The 20801-nt window shown below is 32.6% G+C and overlaps 1 protein-coding gene across 1 annotated transcript in view; it reads left to right on the top strand.

Annotated features, from left to right (window-relative positions):
* The first annotated feature begins 1199 nt into the window (after positions 1–1199).
* LOC127709394 (fatty acid synthase-like) overlaps positions 1200–20801 on the top strand; it is a 34633-nt gene continuing 15031 nt past the window's right edge. Inside the window, exons 1-18 of the mRNA XM_052214900.1 lie at positions 1200–1317; positions 3743–3988; positions 4688–4840; positions 5437–5610; positions 7034–7234; positions 8008–8130; positions 9026–9256; positions 9615–10039; positions 10324–10557; positions 11335–11524; positions 12059–12288; positions 12757–13058; positions 13583–13965; positions 14402–14638; positions 15080–15259; positions 15953–17144; positions 17610–17752; positions 18400–18698. Of these exons, the coding sequence (XP_052070860.1) occupies positions 3763–3988; positions 4688–4840; positions 5437–5610; positions 7034–7234; positions 8008–8130; positions 9026–9256; positions 9615–10039; positions 10324–10557; positions 11335–11524; positions 12059–12288; positions 12757–13058; positions 13583–13965; positions 14402–14638; positions 15080–15259; positions 15953–17144; positions 17610–17752; positions 18400–18698 (4923 nt within the window). The 5' untranslated portion in view covers positions 1200–1317; positions 3743–3762. The remainder of the gene's footprint in view (positions 1318–3742; positions 3989–4687; positions 4841–5436; positions 5611–7033; positions 7235–8007; positions 8131–9025; positions 9257–9614; positions 10040–10323; positions 10558–11334; positions 11525–12058; positions 12289–12756; positions 13059–13582; positions 13966–14401; positions 14639–15079; positions 15260–15952; positions 17145–17609; positions 17753–18399; positions 18699–20801) is intronic.

Below are 20801 nucleotides of genomic sequence, written 5' to 3'. Positions count from 1 at the left end.
TTGTAACAAAAATGCATGCATACAATTTATATTCATATTACTATTAATAAGTACAATATTGAATGTGTGGCTTCAAGGAACTTTATTTGGATATGCATGACTGTAATGGTCTCATTGACATATTTACCACACAATCCTTCAATTTCAGCATATTATTGATATCCTTTATTATAGTAGGTAGTAAGTTAGCTTCTAATCAGATAAAAAATAATTAACTGGACGAACGCGTTTAAACTTAGGATTTGAATCTTAACAATTCAGCCGACCAGAGCGACGCGAAAAAAAAATACGTCTTTCATGCCAAAATTTATATTTTTGCTATTCACAACAATTTTTTTTTTCGTCAGATCATTCAAAACATATCCTAGGTGATCCTACGTAGTTATCTTCAGTTTTAATTCCTTTTTTTAAATTTTAAACTCGGTAATCAATAAATTAAAAATACAGTCCTAGATAATCAAATAATCATGAAATATTTGGTCTAGTAATCAAATAATCACTAAAAAAAATGACCAAGTAATCAAAAACCCCATGAGGAGGGTCATATTGGCCTTAGATTAATTGGAATCATAAATTAAACTTTACCGACTTTTAAGTATATTTCAATTGACCCTGAACCTTCTTTTTTTTTTCTATTTGTGGGTTTTTTCCAACAATGTTTCGGGGGTTGGGGTGCAAGAGTTTTTCGTTTCTGAAAGATTCAGGCCATGATTGATCATGATTCGTTAGTTCACCTTTTGCGAGTCTTGCTTACTTTTTTTGCAGGGCTTGTAATTTGTTGCACAAAGATTTATTTTTCTCTTTTGTAGGCCTACTACAAATTTATAACCTGCATTTTGGTAAACATAATCATTTTCATTCTGTTATGGAGAAGACTTTTTATTATCAGTTCTGAACAGAGACATATATATATATGCTATATATTATACACATATATGTCTCTGTTCTGAACAAGCCCCTTAGATGATATAATTTTAAACGAAAATAAGCATGGTTTTAACATGCATTAAATATTCTAGTGAATTTTGTTTACATTCATAAATCCTTTTAAATTTTAATTGATAATCAAAGTATTTTAAACAAACTCTGACGATCCCATGCGGTTTTGTTGAAAATCACTAATTTTATGATTTGTTTATGTCGTGGCGCGTTTGTGGTAGACGTGATTTGATTGGACGATAACACATGGCGCTATCGAAGCACACGTGGATTGGTCGAGGGCTTACCCTGACCGTCGGATGACTTCTTGCAAATTGTTTGTCAATAAAAATTTTACTATTTTGATATTTGAATCATTATTTCACATGCAATCGAGAGGTAAGTAATACAAATTTTAATAAAAATAATTAGCAGAACTGACACTCTTGAAACTTGCACAAATAACAGGGGATATGTCATCCGCAGTCTATTCCGTGTCCCATTAAACATGTATACATTCCGTGTAAGTAGGCCGAGTAAAACATTTTGTTAGTTTTCAATTTTCAAAGAAGGTGATATTTTCCCTTTTGTTCATCTAATTTACTCATTAAGTGGCTAAATAAAACAGTATTCATTATGCAGTTATGGTGATTTACTGTAATTTGATAAAAGAAAGCTGTGTAATTTTTATTTTACCCAAAAATAAGGGGGGGGGGGGGGGGGGGGGGGTGTGAGTATCTAGGGTAAAATGACTGGAAACATACTTTATCTTTTTAGGCGGTACAACTCCTGATGTGTTAGGATTGTTCCTATCAATAGGAAGTCAAAATAACTCTTTTTCTTAATTTAGTATTGTGTTACATACTTATATGTGAAGTGTTTGAAAAATACTTTATAGTAGAGATGCATTAGAAATAAGAAATAATTCTTAAAATTATGTGTACAATTGTATTATTATATACTACATGTAAAACTTTGAAATGTTGTTTTGTATATTATCATATGATTTGTAATGGAGAACAGAACACTAATGTACTATTAGTTATCTGAATAAAGAATCTGTAATCTGAATCTGTATATTTTGAATTTTACAATATTATTTTTGCCAATTTTTTTTTTAATTCAAATGTATTTTTTAAAATATTTGGGGTTGATACAGGGGAGCATTTCCAAAATCACTCTTATTTTGTATTTTTTCCCCAATTCCCACATTGTCCTTTTCCCCAGATCCCACTTTTGTTTACCCCCTATATATCCAACATCCCAACTTTTTTACCCCCATTATCCCTACTTTTACTATTGAAAAAGGGGGGCCTGACAAGCCAACAAAAAAAAGTTTGCATATATATAACAAAGCTGAGTTTGGAATAAAATAGTCCTATAGATAATATCAGCCTTCGTAGGTCCATATCGTTTGCTTTTAACGTTTTTTATCGGATATTTTTTTTTACTATCAATGTTGAACCACGTAAAACTGCAGAATGTATGCAGTTTCCATTGTTATTTTCTTTGTGGAACTTTGTGCACAGCCAAAAAAAACAAAACAATTTAAGAGAAGCTTATATATAGCTATGACATAATCACACCAAAAATAAAATTGTTTCTTGGGTGCGCACATACTTTCCAATCCAATATATACTGAAAAGTTGATGTAAAACAAGGAAAATCAAGAAATTTTACAAAATATACACATTTCCTCATGGCTTGATGCCACTGTAACTCGTTTAACTTGAAATTTGTTTTTATTTTCTGAACACCTTTTATCTAAGTGTAGTTAGGACAAATTAAAGAATATGTATGGTAACTTTTCAATTTGCACTAATATTTGGGCCAAATAAGGACCCTTTTGTCCCTACTCCTTTAAGAATGTTTCAAAAGTTCAAATGTTCATTTGTTCAAAAAGTCACAAATTGTCACACGGGCATGTGATCCCATAGAGTTATGTTTTCTCTTGACGAGTATGAATTCTGGTGGTGAATGAATCCCTTTGCCTACCAACGAGTGGAGGGGGGGGGGGGGAGGCCTGAGTCCTTGCGGAATCTCATCTTTCTTTTTCTTTCCTAGTATTGTGTTGTACAAGGTTATTAAATGTCCACAGGATACATGTACTAGGTTCCGTAGTTCGGACAAGGTTATTATTTGCCCGCAGGAGAGTCATGTATCAGTTACACTGGAATAATATTCACTTAAGTTTGTCAACGTTCACTTCTGTAATTGTTTTAATAACCATACGACAAATTGTCCAAAGGTAACATATATATTATGATTGTCAAAATAATTGTAACACCACAAGTATAGTCTGTTAATGCATTACACATTTGTCTTTTATGCAATTAGATAATGTTCTAGCCCACATTGTGTTACACATATATCATGTATATACAAATGTATATGTAGCCCCATTAAGGGGGGGTTGCAGCTCCTTAATCACCCTCTGCATCCCAAAATGTGTCATCCCCCTCACGCTTTACTAAGAGATAAGCCTAAATGTATTTTGTTTGTCTGTATTTTTGTTATTTGTTTTTATGGTTTTTGAAGGCCTCATGGAAGATTAGTTAACATGTTATTGTTAAATGAGTTACCTTCGTTAAATAAAGAATTTTATTTTCTTATTATTATTTATAAGCTATTATTGACCTTTATATGATTATTATAGTCTAGATCAGCTGCTGGATTCTAATATTGAAATAACAGCATATTCTTTGGCAGTCTATTTTTTTATTTAGTTATAGAAAATGATATATGTATACAATATCTGAAGGTGCTATACTTATTTGAGTTATGAAAGTATTTGAATGACATTGTTTTCCCTTCTTTTTGTAAGGAAACTATTGCTAAAAAGCAATGCCAGCCAGAGTTCCAGATGATGCCCCTCATATTGGGGAGGAAGAGAATACAAGCTATGCCACCTTCGTTCCTGACATCTCTCAACAGGAAATCACAACAGATGATGTTGTTATTAGTGGTATTTCTTGTCGACTACCAGAATCGAACAACATTGAAGAATTCAGACAACATTTGATAAACAAAGAGGACATGGTGACAGATGATGAAAGAAGATGGCCAAAAGGTTTTTAAAATTGTTTAGTGAAAGTTTGAACTTTATGTTGATCCCACTTGTTTATTTTGTTCTAGAATAAGTGCTGTCCCTTGTTCAGGTTTATAAAATGTCAAAGAGAGGACAGTTAGTGAAATTGTGAAAATGGAATTTCTACCTGAAATTTGCAGCATCTGATTTTAAATGGAAATTGGTTAACCTTAACAGTATAAAGTAGCAATAAGTAATGCTACACAGAAGAGTTACAGGGATGGGGTAACATTAGGATTAGGATACCCCTTTAGATCACAAGCTAGCTAGATAATGTAAAAAATTCGCCTCGGGTCATACATGATAAAATCTGACAGGAACAAAAGTTCATAGAATGTCGAGATCTTCTTGAATTATTCTCTCCGGGCACTCCAACTTCCTCCACCGATAAAAATGACCGCCACAAAATAGCACAGTAGTGCTGAAAGTTGGGTTATAAACACCAATCAATCAATCAGTCTATCTTTTTTAAAATTTTCAATATAAAGCACTTATGAATAAAATATTATAGCCTAAATAAACCATTTTGCAGTAATCAATTAATTTTGATACCAACCAAAAAACGAACCTTTATTATTTCCCCTATTGTAATAGTAATTAAACTCTTATCTGTGGGTGCACAATTATAATTAAGATATTACATACAAGAACAATGTCAACATTTATTGTTACTACTTTTAGGATTGTATGGTTTACCTCCAAGAAATGGGAAGTTAAAAGATATCACCAAGTTTGATGCAGCCTTCTTTGGTGTCCATCCAAAACAGGCCAACAGTATGGACCCCCAGCTGAGATTATTGCTTGAAGTTACTTATGAATCCATAATAGATGCAGGTACTCATCAATTTTGTCATTCACTTTTCTAGTACAAGATTAATTTACTAGATTTTGCTATAGCCTTTGTTAAAGGATATCGAATCAATGGTAGAATGTCATTTTCATTTTGATGTGCAAACATATGAATTAATTTTTGGTTTTTTTTGGGCATGATGTTAAACAATACTACTGTATTAAACATTTACAGTCTTCACGAAAAACTTTTAATTCTACAGGCCCAGAGCTCAATTTTTGGAAAATTTTAGTTAGATTCTGTTGGCCTGTACAGATGATTTTTGACAGGCCAGACAGCAATTTTACAAGCCTGGGCTGCTCCGGGGCCTGTGGTTGAGCATGAAGACTGCATTTATATAATAATTAAGTATGTTTAAACAGCAATATGAAAAGTCTGTGAAATCAACACATTGAGGATCAATAGTTAATGATATATACATTGCAATACATGTCAAGTGTTTGCCATAGAAGGCAGAAGGTTCATGTACTGAATTGATGATCTACCATTCAGAGTCTGTACAAAGTCTATATATAAAGGATATTTGTTCATTTGTTGTATTTCTTACATTTTAAAGAGAATTTTCTATTTTTCATTCCAGGTGTTAACCCAGATTCCATTAGAGGGTCTAAAACAGGTGTTTTTATAGGTTGTAGTGCTTCAGAGGCACATGATGCTTGGTCATGTGACCCAGAGAAAACTGTTGGTTACAGTATGACAGGATGTACAAGATCAATGTTTGCTAACAGGTTGTCTTTCTTTTTTGACTTCAAAGGTTCGTTGAATGTTCATGTGTTACACATGTAAGGGTATATTCATTCTGATGTAGAACATGTAGAATTACAAAAAAAAAAACATAAAAGAACATATAGTGTGGATTCATTTATTTTTGTGGGTACCAATTTTTGCAGATAATGGAAAAATTGTATTTTCGTTGATATTTGATTTTTTTGGTTTTACAAAAGTCTGCATTCAAACCTGTAAAAATTTTTTCTTTGTTTTAAGGATTGAATGCTTCTTTTTGTACATTTATTGGGCTGTAAAAGCGTTGACCGAAGTACAACGCTTTTACAACCCTATAAAATTACTAAAAGAAGCTTTCAATACTTATAATTTTTTTGCTAGGATCATGAAAACATGATTTCTATCAAGTTTTTCTTTTATTTACCTGTGCACTTTATTGTGGAAGCTTGTGTCGTCATGAATGTTACATTTCATTTTGAAATGAAGGTTAATTTCAGAATGACACGAGATTGCTGTTAGCCAATCAAAATAACGTATTATAATGAAACATACATGTAATGTAATTATGAATATTTAAATTTGTGGTTCACCTTTACCCACGAAATCCATGAAAATTGGAATCCCACGAAAAATAATGTATCCACAGTACTGGTAATATAAGGGAGCTACCATTTGATTTTTATGAGGGGGGCTAGGATGAAAAATTTTGTCCTGCATTTTTTTTTAGTTGTAATCTCTGTCCTGCCTTTTTATTTTTCACTCTATTCGGTCCTGCCTTTTTATTTTTCACTCTATTCGGTCCTGCCTTTTTTTTATTAGTTTATCCTGACTTTTTTTACATAAATTGTCATCCTGATTTTTTTTTTACTCAAATTTCATCCTAGCCCCCCCCATAAAAATCAAATGGTAGCTCCCTAAATCAGTACAGGAAAGGCACTTTTAAAAACAAACACTTAAATAATGATAACAAAGAGAGTAAAAAGAACACAAATACAAGCAAAACAATAGTTAACAATGCCTTATCAGAGACTGCTTGCAGTTACTGAAAGCAAGCTCAAAGTTGCTTTATCTGCTGATATGAAATCATGTGCCCAAGTATACTCTAAATTCACATATACATTTAATGTGTACATTGAATTAAAAAGAATTAAACTTTGGTTTTATCAAATTGAATTTAAAGTCATATATAGCATGATATCGAGGAAAATTTAAGTGTTGCCACGAATAATGCAGAGGGAAGAACTAAAATTTTCAACTCAAATTTGCAGATTAAACATTGCTGGGCTAAATTTGAGACAAAGTGTATATAAATTATGGTGTTAGCCCTGTATAACCACAGGTTATCTGATGGTGAACATCTGTTGTAATTATGCAACATGACAGTTTTAACTTGAGTCTTTTTTACAACTTGGGAGGATGCAACATATTGAATTAGTTTTCATAAAATATTTCAGGTCCCAGTTTTGCCATAGACACTGCCTGTTCCTCCAGCTTGTTAGCCATGGACCAAGCATTACACAGCATTAGACAAGGTCACTGTGATTCAGCCATTGTGGGTGGTTGTAATTTGTGTCTAAAACCAACTACATCACTACAATTCCAGAAACTTGGAATGCTGTCAAAAGAAGGAACTTGTAAATCTTTTGATGCTTCAGGTATGTATTCAGGAATGAAAAACATTGTAGAAACGATGTACAGTATACTTTTTAGCTCACCTGGCCCACAGGGCCAAGTGAGCTTTTCTCATCACTTGGTATCTGTCTTCGTCCGTCATCGTTAACTTTTACAAAATTCTTCTCATCTGAAACCACTGAAACAAATATATCCAAACTTGGCCATATTCATCATTGGGGTATCTAGTATATAAAATGTGTCCGATGACCCCCACCTGTCAACCAAGATGGCCGACATTGCTGAAAATAGAACATAGGGGTAAAATGCATGCAAGTTTTGTCTATTATTTTGAAAACCGTAATAAATAGAGAAAATCTGATTGGAGCAGAAATGTTAGGAATGTTGAGCTGTCAGACAACTTCTTCTAGGAGTTATTGCCCTTAAATGACAAATTTTAGTATATTTTTTTCATTTTGGCCTATTATCTTGAAAACTATAATATATACATGTAGAGAGAAACTTTAAATTGCAGGAGTCTGATCATATTTACGAAATACATGGAATCTCTCGATCCATGGGTATAAATGTTCAACTGTTTCGATTGCCTTCTTTTTTGTTAAGTATACAAAATATGTATGTGCAATATATGTACATTGTCTGAAAATATATAATTTTTTCATCACCTTTAGAAAGAGTACTAAAAGTGAGGCTCCCTGAGCATTTATCCTGTTTTGTAGCGAGTTCAAATAAAATTTATATGAATTGGTCATGTTGGATATAAAAAAATGAAAATGTTTTTTTTTATTATTTGTAGGTGATGGATACTGCAGAAGTGAAGGTGTTGTAGCTATTTATTTACAGAAACAAAATGTTGCTAAGAGAATATATTCAACAATTGTAAATTCTAAGACAAACTCTGATGGCAGCAAAGAACAAGGTATCCATTATTACTAAGTATTTTTCATGTTTTTAGGGAGCTACCATTTGATTTTTATTGGGGGAGGGGGGGGGGGGGGGGAGGGGCTAGGATGAAATTTGAAAAAAATAGGCAGGACAGGAGTTTTGAGTAAAAAAAAAGGCAGGATGAGACACTTTGCAAAAAAAAAAAGGCAGGATGACAATTTTTGTAAAAAAAAGTCGGGATAAACTAAGAAAAATAAAAGGCAGGACCTAATAGAGTGAAAAATAAAAATGCAGGACAAAATTTTTCATCCTAGCCCCCCATAAAAATCAAATGGCAGTTCCCTTAGACAGAAAAGTATGAGTATTACTTGATAAATGGTTATTTCATAAAGAAAAATTGCTTCTAAAGATTTTGGTGAGATAAGACATTTTAAAATTTCTGCACAAAAAAAAAGGGTAAAAACCCTTTTTTCCATTTGTTCCATTAGTTGATATAGGCAAGCGTTTGATTTTATGGGCTTCCCCTTTTTACATTTGCCTTGGCATTCAGCATTTCTGTTAATACTTTTTAATATCTGATAAGATTTGCTAAATTTGTCCTTAGTCACAATGCAAGTGGGAAAACACATTTTGGTTGAGGAATCAAGAAATATATCAATTGTTAAAAGATGTACTGTGGCCTTTGTATTTTAACTAGAATCATACTTTGGTAGGCATATTTTTTCAGCCCTTATTGTCTGTTGCACACAAAAAAGCCATAAGCAGCACTCTTCACAAATGAATACAAGGACATAGTTCTTTTATTAATAGCCCATAGGCAGTTATAATGTGTCAACCTTTTTAATAAGTGAATTTAGCTTAAAGCATGATAGAAAAACACAAAAAGTCTTGACTTTGCATAAATATGAAACTAAGATTCTTATTTCCAGGAATTACCTTTCCTTCTGGTTCTGTACAAAAACAGTTATTAAATGAAGTTTACAGTGAAGCCTGTATTGATCCAACCTCTGTAGAGTATGTAGAGGCTCATGGAACTGGTACCAAAGCTGGTGACCCACAAGAGCTTAATGCTATCTGTGATGTGTTTTGTAAAGACAGATCAACACCGCTTTTGATTGGTTCGATCAAATCTAATATGGGCCATCCAGAGCCAGCCTCAGGTGTGTAAAAATATTTATTGATACTAGATCCAGAGTTTGACTATTGAACTTCTTGCTATAAATTCCAATAATGAAAGTGCATAGAACATGTAGAATGAAGAAACACATTTAAATTTAACACTGAAAATTATGAGAGAAAGAAGACAAGACTTGTGTAATGTTTTGAAATTGTAGCGTTTTTAGGGGGAAAGTTACTCAGAAAGAATAAAAACAAATGTTACAGAATAGTTTTTTTCTCACTTTAATATGTCAAATTAAATGTCTCCATTTTTCGAGAAACTAGTTTAAAGAAATACTATTTCTAGCGAGCATGTATTCTTGGAATTCAACTACCACTTAAAATAATAATGCATTATAGGTTTGGCAGCAGTAACAAAACTTATAATTGGTATGGAAGACAAACAAATGCCAGCAAATCTACACTATGAAACACCAAACACTGAAATCCCAGGTCTTACTGATGGCAGATTGGAAGTTGTAACAGAAAGAACACCTCTAAATGGTGGCTTGGTAGCTGTCAATTCTTTTGGATTTGGAGGTTCAAATGTTCATGCAGTATTAAAACCCAATATTGACAGTGACTCTCATGCCTGTGACCTATCTAAAAGACTTTTTCTGTATTCTTCAAGAACTAAACAGGGTTTAGAGAAAGTTCTGTCATCAGCCGAGGATCAAAGCAAGGATATTCATTTTCATTCTCTACTAAATGGATCAAGGAACTGCAATCATTTGTACAGAGGTTTTAGCATCCTTAATGCAGAAAACAAAATTCAGGAAATTCAGGTATGGTGATAGTGACCAGAATCTTTAAAATTAAGGTCTAGATGCCGGGGGGTTCTTGAATTCTGTATTCTTGAATTTTTTAAGCCACTTTTCTCTATTCTTCATATTTTAGCACCTTATTATTCACTTTTCTTTATTTTTTTTGGCCTGTTTTCTCTATTTTTTTTTAAAGATATTTCTTGTCCTTTGTTCTGCACTTTTTACCCATTTTTCTCTATGATGTAAACCCCATCCATGATAAATTTTAATGATATTGTTAGATTTAAAGACCTTTTTCTTTACAGTCAGTACCGCAAGATGAAAAACGTCCAGTTTGGTTTGTTTTTGCCGGAATGGGAACACAATGGTGTGGTATGGGTAAAATGATGATGGTTATTCCTAAATTTAAGAAGTCTATATTGAAGTCTGATGGAGTGCTACGAGTATATGGTGTAGAACTTTACAAATTATTGACAGAAGGAACAGACGATGATTTTAATGATACAATCAATTCTTTTGTTGGGATTGCTGCAATACAGGTATCAAATTAATGTGCTATTAAGTCAACTTTTCCCATGTATAATTGGCTTTGCAAAATTTTCCCAAATAGGAATAGATATTTAATTGGTGCTGATACATGTAGTTCCTGTATCTTATTTTGACTGTTCTCAAATGAAAATAATGTAATGGAAAACTGTAATACATGTAGCTCCTGTATCTTATTTTGACTGTTCTCAAATGATAATAATGTAATGGAAAGCTATAATACATGTAGTTCCTGTTTCTTATTTTGACTGTTCTCAAATGAAAATGATACAATGGAAAATAAAGGATGATTTGGTCATAAAGACTACTGGTAATGTAAATTTGACTCTTTAGAGTGTAGGAGTTTTCAATTTATTTTAAAGGATGACAGCACATAAATATGGCTACTTTGATTTCTTCTGTAAGACCCTTGCTCTGTTTCTTTGCTGTTTTGTTTATGATGAAAATGCACAGCTGTTGTGATTAGGGATTCAAAATCAAAGACGAGTGTAGAGAGAATTCTATACTAAAAAAAATTAAACAAAAAGTTTCTTTGGATGATAGTTGACTTGAAATACAGCAGAAATTTTTGCCCTAATAGAAATAATATATGCTGTTGTTTTGCAGTGTTAATTGTTATTATCTATCTCTTTGTCCACTTTTCAGTTTCTTTTCAACCAATATATTTAATGAAAAACTTTTTTGGTCTCGAGTTAACATTAAATGTTTTCCATTGAATATTAATCAACTAACAATAAATCAGTTCCATTAAAAATATTTTATTTTTTCAGGTGGCATTAGTTGATGTTATCTTGGCCATGGGTATCAACCCAGATGGTATAGTTGGTCATTCAGTAGGAGAGTTGGGATGTGCCTATGCTGATGGCTCTCTTACAGCAGAAGAAGCTGTCCTTGCAGCTTACTGGAGAGGCAGATGTATCAAAGAGGCTAAATTGCCACCAGGTGGCATGGCAGCTGTTGGTATGTTTCAGATTTTTATTTTTAGAAAAAAGATTGAGACATTTCTTTATATAATGACCATCTTTTCAAAAATAACAAACAGTTTACTTGCTATATATTTGTAAAATTTTAATAGGATATTTTTTTTTCTTTTATTGTTGCTAACAAAGGAAGAGATAAATTTTGATTCATGCATCACTTGCTATAATTACACCATATAGGAAATCCATTAACTTAAAAAAATTTCACATTACCGGGTAAGTTCTTTCTAGCTGAATTTGCAGCAACTTGATTTTGCAATTTTTTTACTCTGTTTGTGTATTTATATGACAAGATCCAAGATTGACATATTCACAATTATATATCTACTTGCAAAATTAAATCCCTCTTGAAAATTAGTAATTTTACAGTTTTTTTTATATCCTTATATAGAATTTCATTGTAGCAACTTTTGAATATTATTGTCAGTTGGAACTTGATTTTCATCAAGAAACATATATTTTTGAAATTCATTTCAAATGTTTAGTTTTGTAAATGATAATACTGCTCGTATAGGTTTGTCATGGGAAGAAGCCAGACAGCAATGTCCCCCAGGTGTCGTACCTGCCTGTCACAATTCAGAAGATACAGTAACAGTATCTGGACCTGCAGCTGCAGTATCAGAATTTGTTAAAGAACTCAAGGGGAGACAAATCTTTGCTAAGGAAGTCAATAGTTCTGGTGTAGCCTTCCATTCTTATTACATGGCACAAACAGCACCAACACTGAAGTCTGCTTTATTAAATGTAAGTCAGTGCAAAAAGGGCAAAATAGATATACAATTATGTTGGTTTATTTTCAAGATTTTGTTGCATCATGATGTTTTCTAACTTTTCTGTGTCAAGTTTGAAAATTTTATTTTCTTTTTCTCTCGAGTAAAAATACTATTGAATATAAACATTTTAAAATGATAATTAAGCTTTTATAAGACTTATTAAAATGGATAAGAAATAAATCTTGGTATGAAGAGTGAAGTATTTATAAAGCAAAATGTTATTTGAAGACGATGAGAAATTATTGAAAATATTACTTTTTTTTCTAATCGGTTTCACATTTTTTTTAGATACAGCTGCAGTACTGCTCTTTAAGCATGGCCTTGTTAGCATAATTTTTTGTCCAATTTGTTTTTCTTGCAGAAGATCATTTTGATTATCGCTGTAACTTTCAGTTAACACCAATATTTATCTAAAAATATGACCCATTTTATCTTTCAGATAATTGTCCCTAAACAAAGAAGCAGGAAGTGGATAAGTTCCTCTATCCCAGAATCCAACTGGCACTCAGATCTAGCCAAATATTCGTCTGCTGAGTATCATGTCAACAACTTAGTTAGCCCTGTTCTGTTCCAGGAGGCCCTGAAACATGTACCTCACAATGCTGTTGTTATAGAGATAGCACCTCATTGTTTACTTCAGGCCATTTTGAAGAGATCTCTAGGACCGAAGTGTACATTTGTTGGACTCATGAAAAGAGGTCATCAGGATAATGTGGAATTCTTCCTGACAAGTCTTGGAAAGTATGTAAATTTTTAAATCCTTCTTTCAGATAAAAGAAATTTTGAATATGACATTCATTTAGTGCATGAGGTACGTAATCTCTACAGTATGCTACATACACATAAATAAACAAAACAAAATTTATTTTACAAAATGATGGGCTCATTTTAAGTGAATACTATAAGAATAGTTTTGGTAAAGCTGTGAAATTTCAATTCTTAGATCTTTGGTGAGAAACTTTGCTTTGAGGGTCAGGATGCAGATCAGCAGTAACTTCACCATTCTTTCATTACCATATATTGCTTTATTGTTTATTTCTGTCCTATGCTTTGAAGTTAACATGTCAGCCACACATTAATGTATCCAAATGAAATATTCAAGGTTGTACATTAGTAATCAATAAAGAATAAGATATTTTTCAAGCTAATCAGAATACAAATGTTTAAAAGGACAGGTAGTCTTACAAAAGTTCAACGCAGGATTTGTATCTCTTGAAAGATCTCTAAACAATTTCACATATAAAGTTTGGATTTTTACTTTTCAGATGCTTCCTAAATGGAGTGAACATGGACCCATTAAAGCTCTGTAATTCAGTTCATTTTCCTGTACCAAAAGGAACCCCAATGATTTCTCCTTTAGTAGGATGGGATCATGAAGTATCATGGGATGTACCCGCAGCTGAAGATTTTCCAACAGGGTCATCAGGGTCACATGGTGGTGCCACCTATGAAATTGACATTTCATTGAATTCTCCTGATAATTATCTGATTGGTCACACCATTGAGGGGCGTGTCTTATTCCCTGCCACTGGTTACTTAGTATTAGCTTGGAGATCACTTGCTAAGATGAAAGGTTACGTGTATGATGAGATGCCTGTCAAGTTTGAGAATGTCAACATATACAGAGCTACCATATTGCCATCTGAAGGTAGACTTATATAATGGTTATTTCCTAGGTCTTTTTTTTATGGGATCATACCTCTTATATCCTGTATTTTCTAATACTGTGGATTCATTATTATTTGTGGGACACCAATTTTCATGGATTTTATTGGTATAGGTGCATGTCCACAAAATCGTTTAATGAAATACAAATGATCTATGTGCTTGTATGCAAACTTTTCAAAACCACAAAATCAACTATTCATGAAAGCTTGTATGCAAACTTTTCAAAACCACAAAATCAACTATTCATGAAATTACATTTTTTCTCATTCCATGAAAAGTTTCATCGCATGATGATTTTTAAAACAGCTCTTGAAGAAATTAAAATAGAATTGGCCAGTTGCAAGAAAAAGATTGTAAATTATGAACTTTTATACACTGTTTTTAAAAGTAATTTATTTATTTTCTTATTTTACTAGGTAAAGTTAAGTTTAAAGTGAATGTAATGGAATCATCCGGATCTTTTGAGATCACAGAGAGTGATATGTTAATATGTAGTGGAGTTATATCTGTGTTATCTGCCCCTGTTGACACGGTTGACCGGAGCCATGAAGAAGAATTACCTCTGACATCATCTGATGTGTATAAGGAGTTGAGACTCAGGGGATACGATTATGGACCAGACTTCAGAGGCATTCTACGAACAAATATTGAAGGTATTAGATATTAGACTTTTGATGTGAAGCATGATTTGATTTTAAATGACACTGAAAGGAAAAAAACACTTCAAAAACAAGTTGTTAAAGTTAATAAATGGTATTACTTAAAAGAAAACAGTAGTTAGTTATAATTTCATGGAAAAAAAAAGAAAAATACATAATTTAGATAATGCTGCATTATTGCCTGTTTGGGTTGTAGTTTGCCCCCTTTCATTGCCAAAAAACTAAAAATAGTATGTTTTTCACAATTTATATAAATTTTTAGTATAGAATCATCAAAAAACTGTTTTGCCTTGCTCCGCTCAGTGGTATATATTCAATTACCAATAATTATGACCCTCATTTTCAAAAATCCTGTATCCGCCTCTGATTGCTTAATATTAAGAGTTTTAAAAGCCTTTAGAGTTATGTAATATATCTTAATTACTATAATTACAGGCGACACAGGTGAATTGTTGTGGAATGGTAACTGGGTGTCGTACATAGACACAATGCTACAGATGTCAATATTGGGTGTGTCTGATGGTTGTCTCAGGCTACCCACCAGGATAACTGCCATGTCGGTTGACCCCACCATCCAGGAGAACCATGTGTATCAAACAAATGATGGCCACAGTGGTAGGTCCTTTTTGTTTTAATTTAGAAAATTTTTTGTTTCTAATACTTAATTTGGTCATCAACGATGGTCTGGATGGGGTTTACAGAATAGGGAATAATGGGACAAAACATAAAGAATAGATAAAAATAGGCCAAGAAAAAAAAAGAATAGAAAATAATGGGCAAAAACCTAGTTTGCTTTGTATAATTGTTCTATGAGGCCCAAAATTCTCAGTTCAAAATGTATATTAATGCTGACGATATTCTGTCATGGCTATTCCAAAAAAAAAAAAACAATATGGGGTGGGGGTTAGAAGGCACTTCATTTTATGGCCATCGCCCATACAATTTCATTTTACTTTGTCACCTGCCCCCATCCATACAAAAATAAAATGTATATGTTACCTTAAATACTGTTATTGTAAAAATGGATTAGTCAGTGATACATATTGTATACTGCATTATTTTCTATATTTAACCCCTTGATACCCTTGTTGGGTAGTAGTGTAGTATGTAAAATCCTGACTGAAAAATAAAATAATTCAAGTGCCATCCAACCCCCCCAATTTTTTTTTTCTGGAATAGCCCTCAGATATTTACCTTCTCAAGACAAGACATATCCTTTTATAATGTGTATTTTCTTTCCTCAATTAGTTTTTCTACAAGTGAAACAAATTAATATAACTTTAATGAAAAAATATACATATTTTTCAGTGACATTTGTAAAAATTGACAAAGAACTTAACACTTGCACCTCTGGTGGAGTTGAAATTCTTGGTCTCCATGCAACAGTGGCGCCACGTCGGCATCAACAAGCTGAACCAGTGCTGGAGGAATATTGTTTTGTGCCTTATACATGCAATAACCTTATAGACAATGATCTCCAAAACTATCTAAATAGCTGTTCTGCTTATGCCATCAATAGGCTTATGGTTAGATGCAATAACAAATTGAATCAATCAAAAATTGACCCAGTCAGTATTTTCTTGGAACAGCTGGAGAATGGAAATTTCTTATCTGAAAAGTTCTCTGAATTTGAACAATTAGATGGCGATTTATATTTGAAATTAAGAAGCATATTTGAGGAACTCGATGATAGTGGAATAGAGAATGGACATTTAGATTCCCAAGAAGATGTGAGTTCCTTAATGTCTCGTCCTGAAATACTCAAACCTTGTTTAGACATTGTCATTGAAAATAGTTTGTCTCACTCATTCAGTATTCTAGAAGTTGGTGCCAGCAGAAGATCAATGTATGATAACATTGTCCCATTGGTTAATTCTCAACCAATGATAAACGTAGCTTATTCGGTAGCTGATAAAAAGGGCAGTGGAATAGAGGACTCCAAGCATGAATTAGATCATGTTGAATGGGATATTACTTCAGATCCTCCATCGGACTTGAAAAAAGTTGACATTTTAGTTGCCAGGAATGTTCTTCATAAAGAAAGCAATATTGCAAAAACATTATCAAATCTGTCATCTGCGATAACAGGAAATGGCTTCATTCTGATAGAAGAAACAACAAATAATTTTCCTATAGCATTTTCATCAGACAGACTTTGGCAAGATGTACTGCAGATTGATGATGAACGTAGTTGTTACTGTTACTGTTCTGAGCAGCAATGGTGTAAGATATTTAAAGAAGCTGGATACGAAATCATTTTAAAACGTTCTTGTCATTTGTCCACATTGTTCTTAATCCGTCCAAGTAGAAATGCTATCAGAGATGTGGTAAAAGAAGTACTTGTTGATGATTTGAACGGCTCCTGGTTTAATTCCATGAAACAGGAAGTGATGAATGTGAAAGACAAGAATCTTTGGCTGTTGGTGAACTCTGAACCTATGAATGGGATTATGGGAATGTTTAATTGTCTGAAGCAGGAACCTGGTGGAGAAAAGTTGAGGTAACTAGAATTTTACTACTTGTATTTGTAAATATTGAAAAGTTTTTAAAAAGAGGAAGCAGTATTATTCTTATCTAAAAATGCTGCATTTCATCCTTTACCTTTAGTGTTTCATCAAAGCCAGGGTTAGTAATTTTCTTTGTATTTCAGTGGACATTTGTCCATTCAGATATTTGAATCATACATTATGAAAATTATTTGATTCTGTTTAATTTATTGTGTTATTTCAAAAAATTTTTAAAAAGTTAAAACACTATATAAAAAACTCCAGAGAAATTTGCATTCTTTAAGCTTATAATAACTTGATTTTCCTTCTTTAAGGAAACTTGATATATCACTCAAAATATTTATCTTTGGTTTTTTATAAAGTAAAATTTGTCTAGCTAAACTGCATGTTTACTTCAGCATGTTCAGCAAGAAATCTCATTTATTTTTTGTAGTATTTCATATTTATGTACATTTTAGGTGTATTTTCAACTGTGATAAGGCTATGCTGGATGTTTCAGTAGAAAATGAAACCTTTAAACAACTGATACAGAAAGACCTGATGGTAAATGTTTATAAAAATGGACAATGGGGATCTTTCAGACATCTCCCAATTACAAAAGGTAAGTTTTATGTTAAAAACTTGTGAGTTAATTCTATGTTTCAACAATTGTTTCTTAGGTTTAACTTTTGGTTCTAGTGCTCTTGTAAAGTGTGAACAAGTTTTCAAATTTTTCTGGATGTTATTGGGCAGAAAAAGGGACAACCTCGAAAAATTTCAGATTTTCTTTGGATGCTATTGGGTAGAAAGAGGGACAACCTAAATATTATTATACTTCAAGTCTTCTAAATGTTAAAATTTAAACTAGAACATGCTTTGAAGCTTTTTTTGTAGAGACTTGATTTATTGTCCATGATTCTAGTATTAAACTGTTCATTTGACTTATCTGCCAAAATTTTGGGCCCTGGTGGTAGGTGATGGGGGCATTAGGTTTTACCCTTGTCAGTACGTACGTCCCTAAATTGGTTTCCATTCGCTCACTTTAATTTGCCTCAACCAAATATTGTGAAACTTATACACAATGCTTATTTATACCACCAAACACAGATAAAGTTCGATTTGGGTGGGATTACTTTCACCATTCTCAAGTTATGTCCCTTTATTAATGGAAAAATTGCAGAATTTGCTGTATATTTGCTAGCAGGGGTATCTATGTCCTATGGACATATTCTTGTATTAACTTTACATTTTTTAATTTGTATTTTGTAGGAATATTAAACAATAAAAAGCCATGTCAACATGCATACATCAATGTGCAGACAAAAGGTGATCTATCTAGTCTGACCTGGATTGAATCCCCACTCAAGTATTACAGAGGAGATGAAACCAAACATCTTTGTCATGTCCACTATGCAGCATTGAATTTCAGAGATGTCATGTTAGCTACAGGCAGACTGCCAGCTGATGCTATCCCAGGGGACCTTGCAGCACAAGATTGCATATTGGGAATGGAAGTATCTGGATTAGATGAAAAGGGGAATAGAGTTATGGGACTTGTCCCAGCTAAGGTATTTTGTTTTAGAAATTTAAAATATAAACTGTTGTTCGAACAAATATTTGTGTTAAACATGTGTTATGATGTAGTAACTTGATACTGTAAATTCAGAAATTATTGTGAGGTTTTTTATTAATGCGACTGGATGAGTATTGCAGTAATAAGAACTCACTTTCTGAATCTGATATATATATATATATGGAATATGTCAATATAATGGAATTCTATGCGACTGTCATACAAGTGAGAGGTTTAGCTAGCTATAAAACCAGGTTTAATCCACTGTTTTCTATATAAGAAGGTGCCTGTACCAAGTCAGGAATATAACAGTTATTTTCTATTTGTTTGATGTAATTTAGCTTTTGATTTTTATTTTTGTCGAGCCTGCGACTTTTGAGATCCTAGATTCCGTCGTCATCGTTGGCTGTGGCAGCGTCGGAGTCCACAAATATTCATTTTGTGGTTAAGGTTTCGGAACTTTCTTAAACTATCCTGGATTTCTACCAAACTTGGACAGAAGCTTGTTTATGATCATAAGATAGTATCCAGAAGTAAATTTTGTAAAAAAAAAATCCTGTTTATCCGTATTTTACTTATAAATGGACTTAGTTTTTCTTCCAGTTAACATTACATTCACTCTGTGGTTAAAGTTCTTAAAATTTTAATAACTTTTTTAAAATATCCTGGATTTCTACCAAACTTGGACAGAAGCTTGTTTATGATCATAAGATAGTATCCAGAAGTAAATTTTGTAAAAAAAAAAATCCTGCTTATCCGTATTTTACTTATAAATGGACTTAGTTTTCCTTCCAGTTAACACTACATTCACTCTGTGGTTAAAGTTTTTAAAACATTTATTAGATTCATAAACCATTTCAAACGTTTTATTTCATTAACTGTAAATCTATTATGTGCATTCCCCTATCACACTGAAAACATAGACAACAGCAAAAGTAGGCGAGACACTGGGTTCCGCAGAACCCTTATGAATTTTTGATAAAGGACTTTCAGTTTTGAATTTTCCTTGGAGTTCAGTACTTTTTATATCTCTACGCCAGCTTTTCCTGAAATCGCAATAATAAATATCACATTTTTGTCCATTCTTCAAAAATCGCATTAACAAATGCATGCAATAATTTCTGAATTTACAGTATTATATTTTGTTGTTGAATATAAGTGTCGTGAGATTTATTATGGTTTAATGAAAGATGAAATTCAGTCGGGAAATTGCTGTTTAATTTATAGATATCTTTATATATTTACATTATTACCATGCAACTTAAAAATGGAATAGCTGTTTTCGTTAGATGATTAAAATTTGTCAACTTATATACATAAATCCTCTAGCATCACTAAAGAGACATTAATTGTAGAAATGTGCATCTGGTGCTGTAAAATTTGTACCGTAATTTTTTTTAAGTAAACTGCTTGAAGCCAAAATCTCTCTTATGTACAGTTAAGTAGAGAATCAGGATATCAATTACTGGTAAATACAGATCACAATAAAATGCTTCGCTGGGCGCAGCTTGATACGACCGCAGAGGTCGAACCCTGAACAGTTGGGGCAGGTATGGACACAACATTCAAGCTTGATACAGCTCTGAATTTGGATTGTGATTAAATATTTGACACAGCATAGGTTTCTGACACAGAAAGAATGTGGTCTAAGAACTTCAATTTTTTTAATTTACCTATTATGGTCCAATGTCCAAAATCAAAATACATGTTTAGATTCAGCATATCAAAGTACCCCAAGAATTCAATTTTTGTTGAAATCAAACTAAGTTTAATTTTGGACCCCAACTTGGACAAACTTGAAAACTGGTCCCATAATCAAAAATCTAAACACATGTTTAGATTCAGCATATCAAAGTACCCCAAGAATTCAATTTTTGTTAAAATCAAACTAAGTTTAATTTTGGACCCTTTGGACCTTAATGTAGACCAATTTAAAAATGGGACCCAAAATTAAAAATCTAAAATCACGGTTAGATTTGGCATATCAAAGAACCCCAATAATTCAATTTTTGATGAAATCAAACAAAGTTTAATTTTGGACCCTTTTGAACTCAATATGAACCAATTTGATAGCGGGCCCACAAATAAAAAATCTAAA

Source organism: Mytilus californianus, unplaced genomic scaffold (assembly GCF_021869535.1).
Source record: "Mytilus californianus isolate M0D057914Y unplaced genomic scaffold, xbMytCali1.0.p SCAF_7, whole genome shotgun sequence".
NCBI lineage: Eukaryota > Metazoa > Mollusca > Bivalvia > Mytilida > Mytilidae > Mytilus > Mytilus californianus.
The sequence above is the reverse complement of the archived record's forward strand: the minus strand, read 5'-3'. Positions and strand labels throughout refer to the sequence as shown.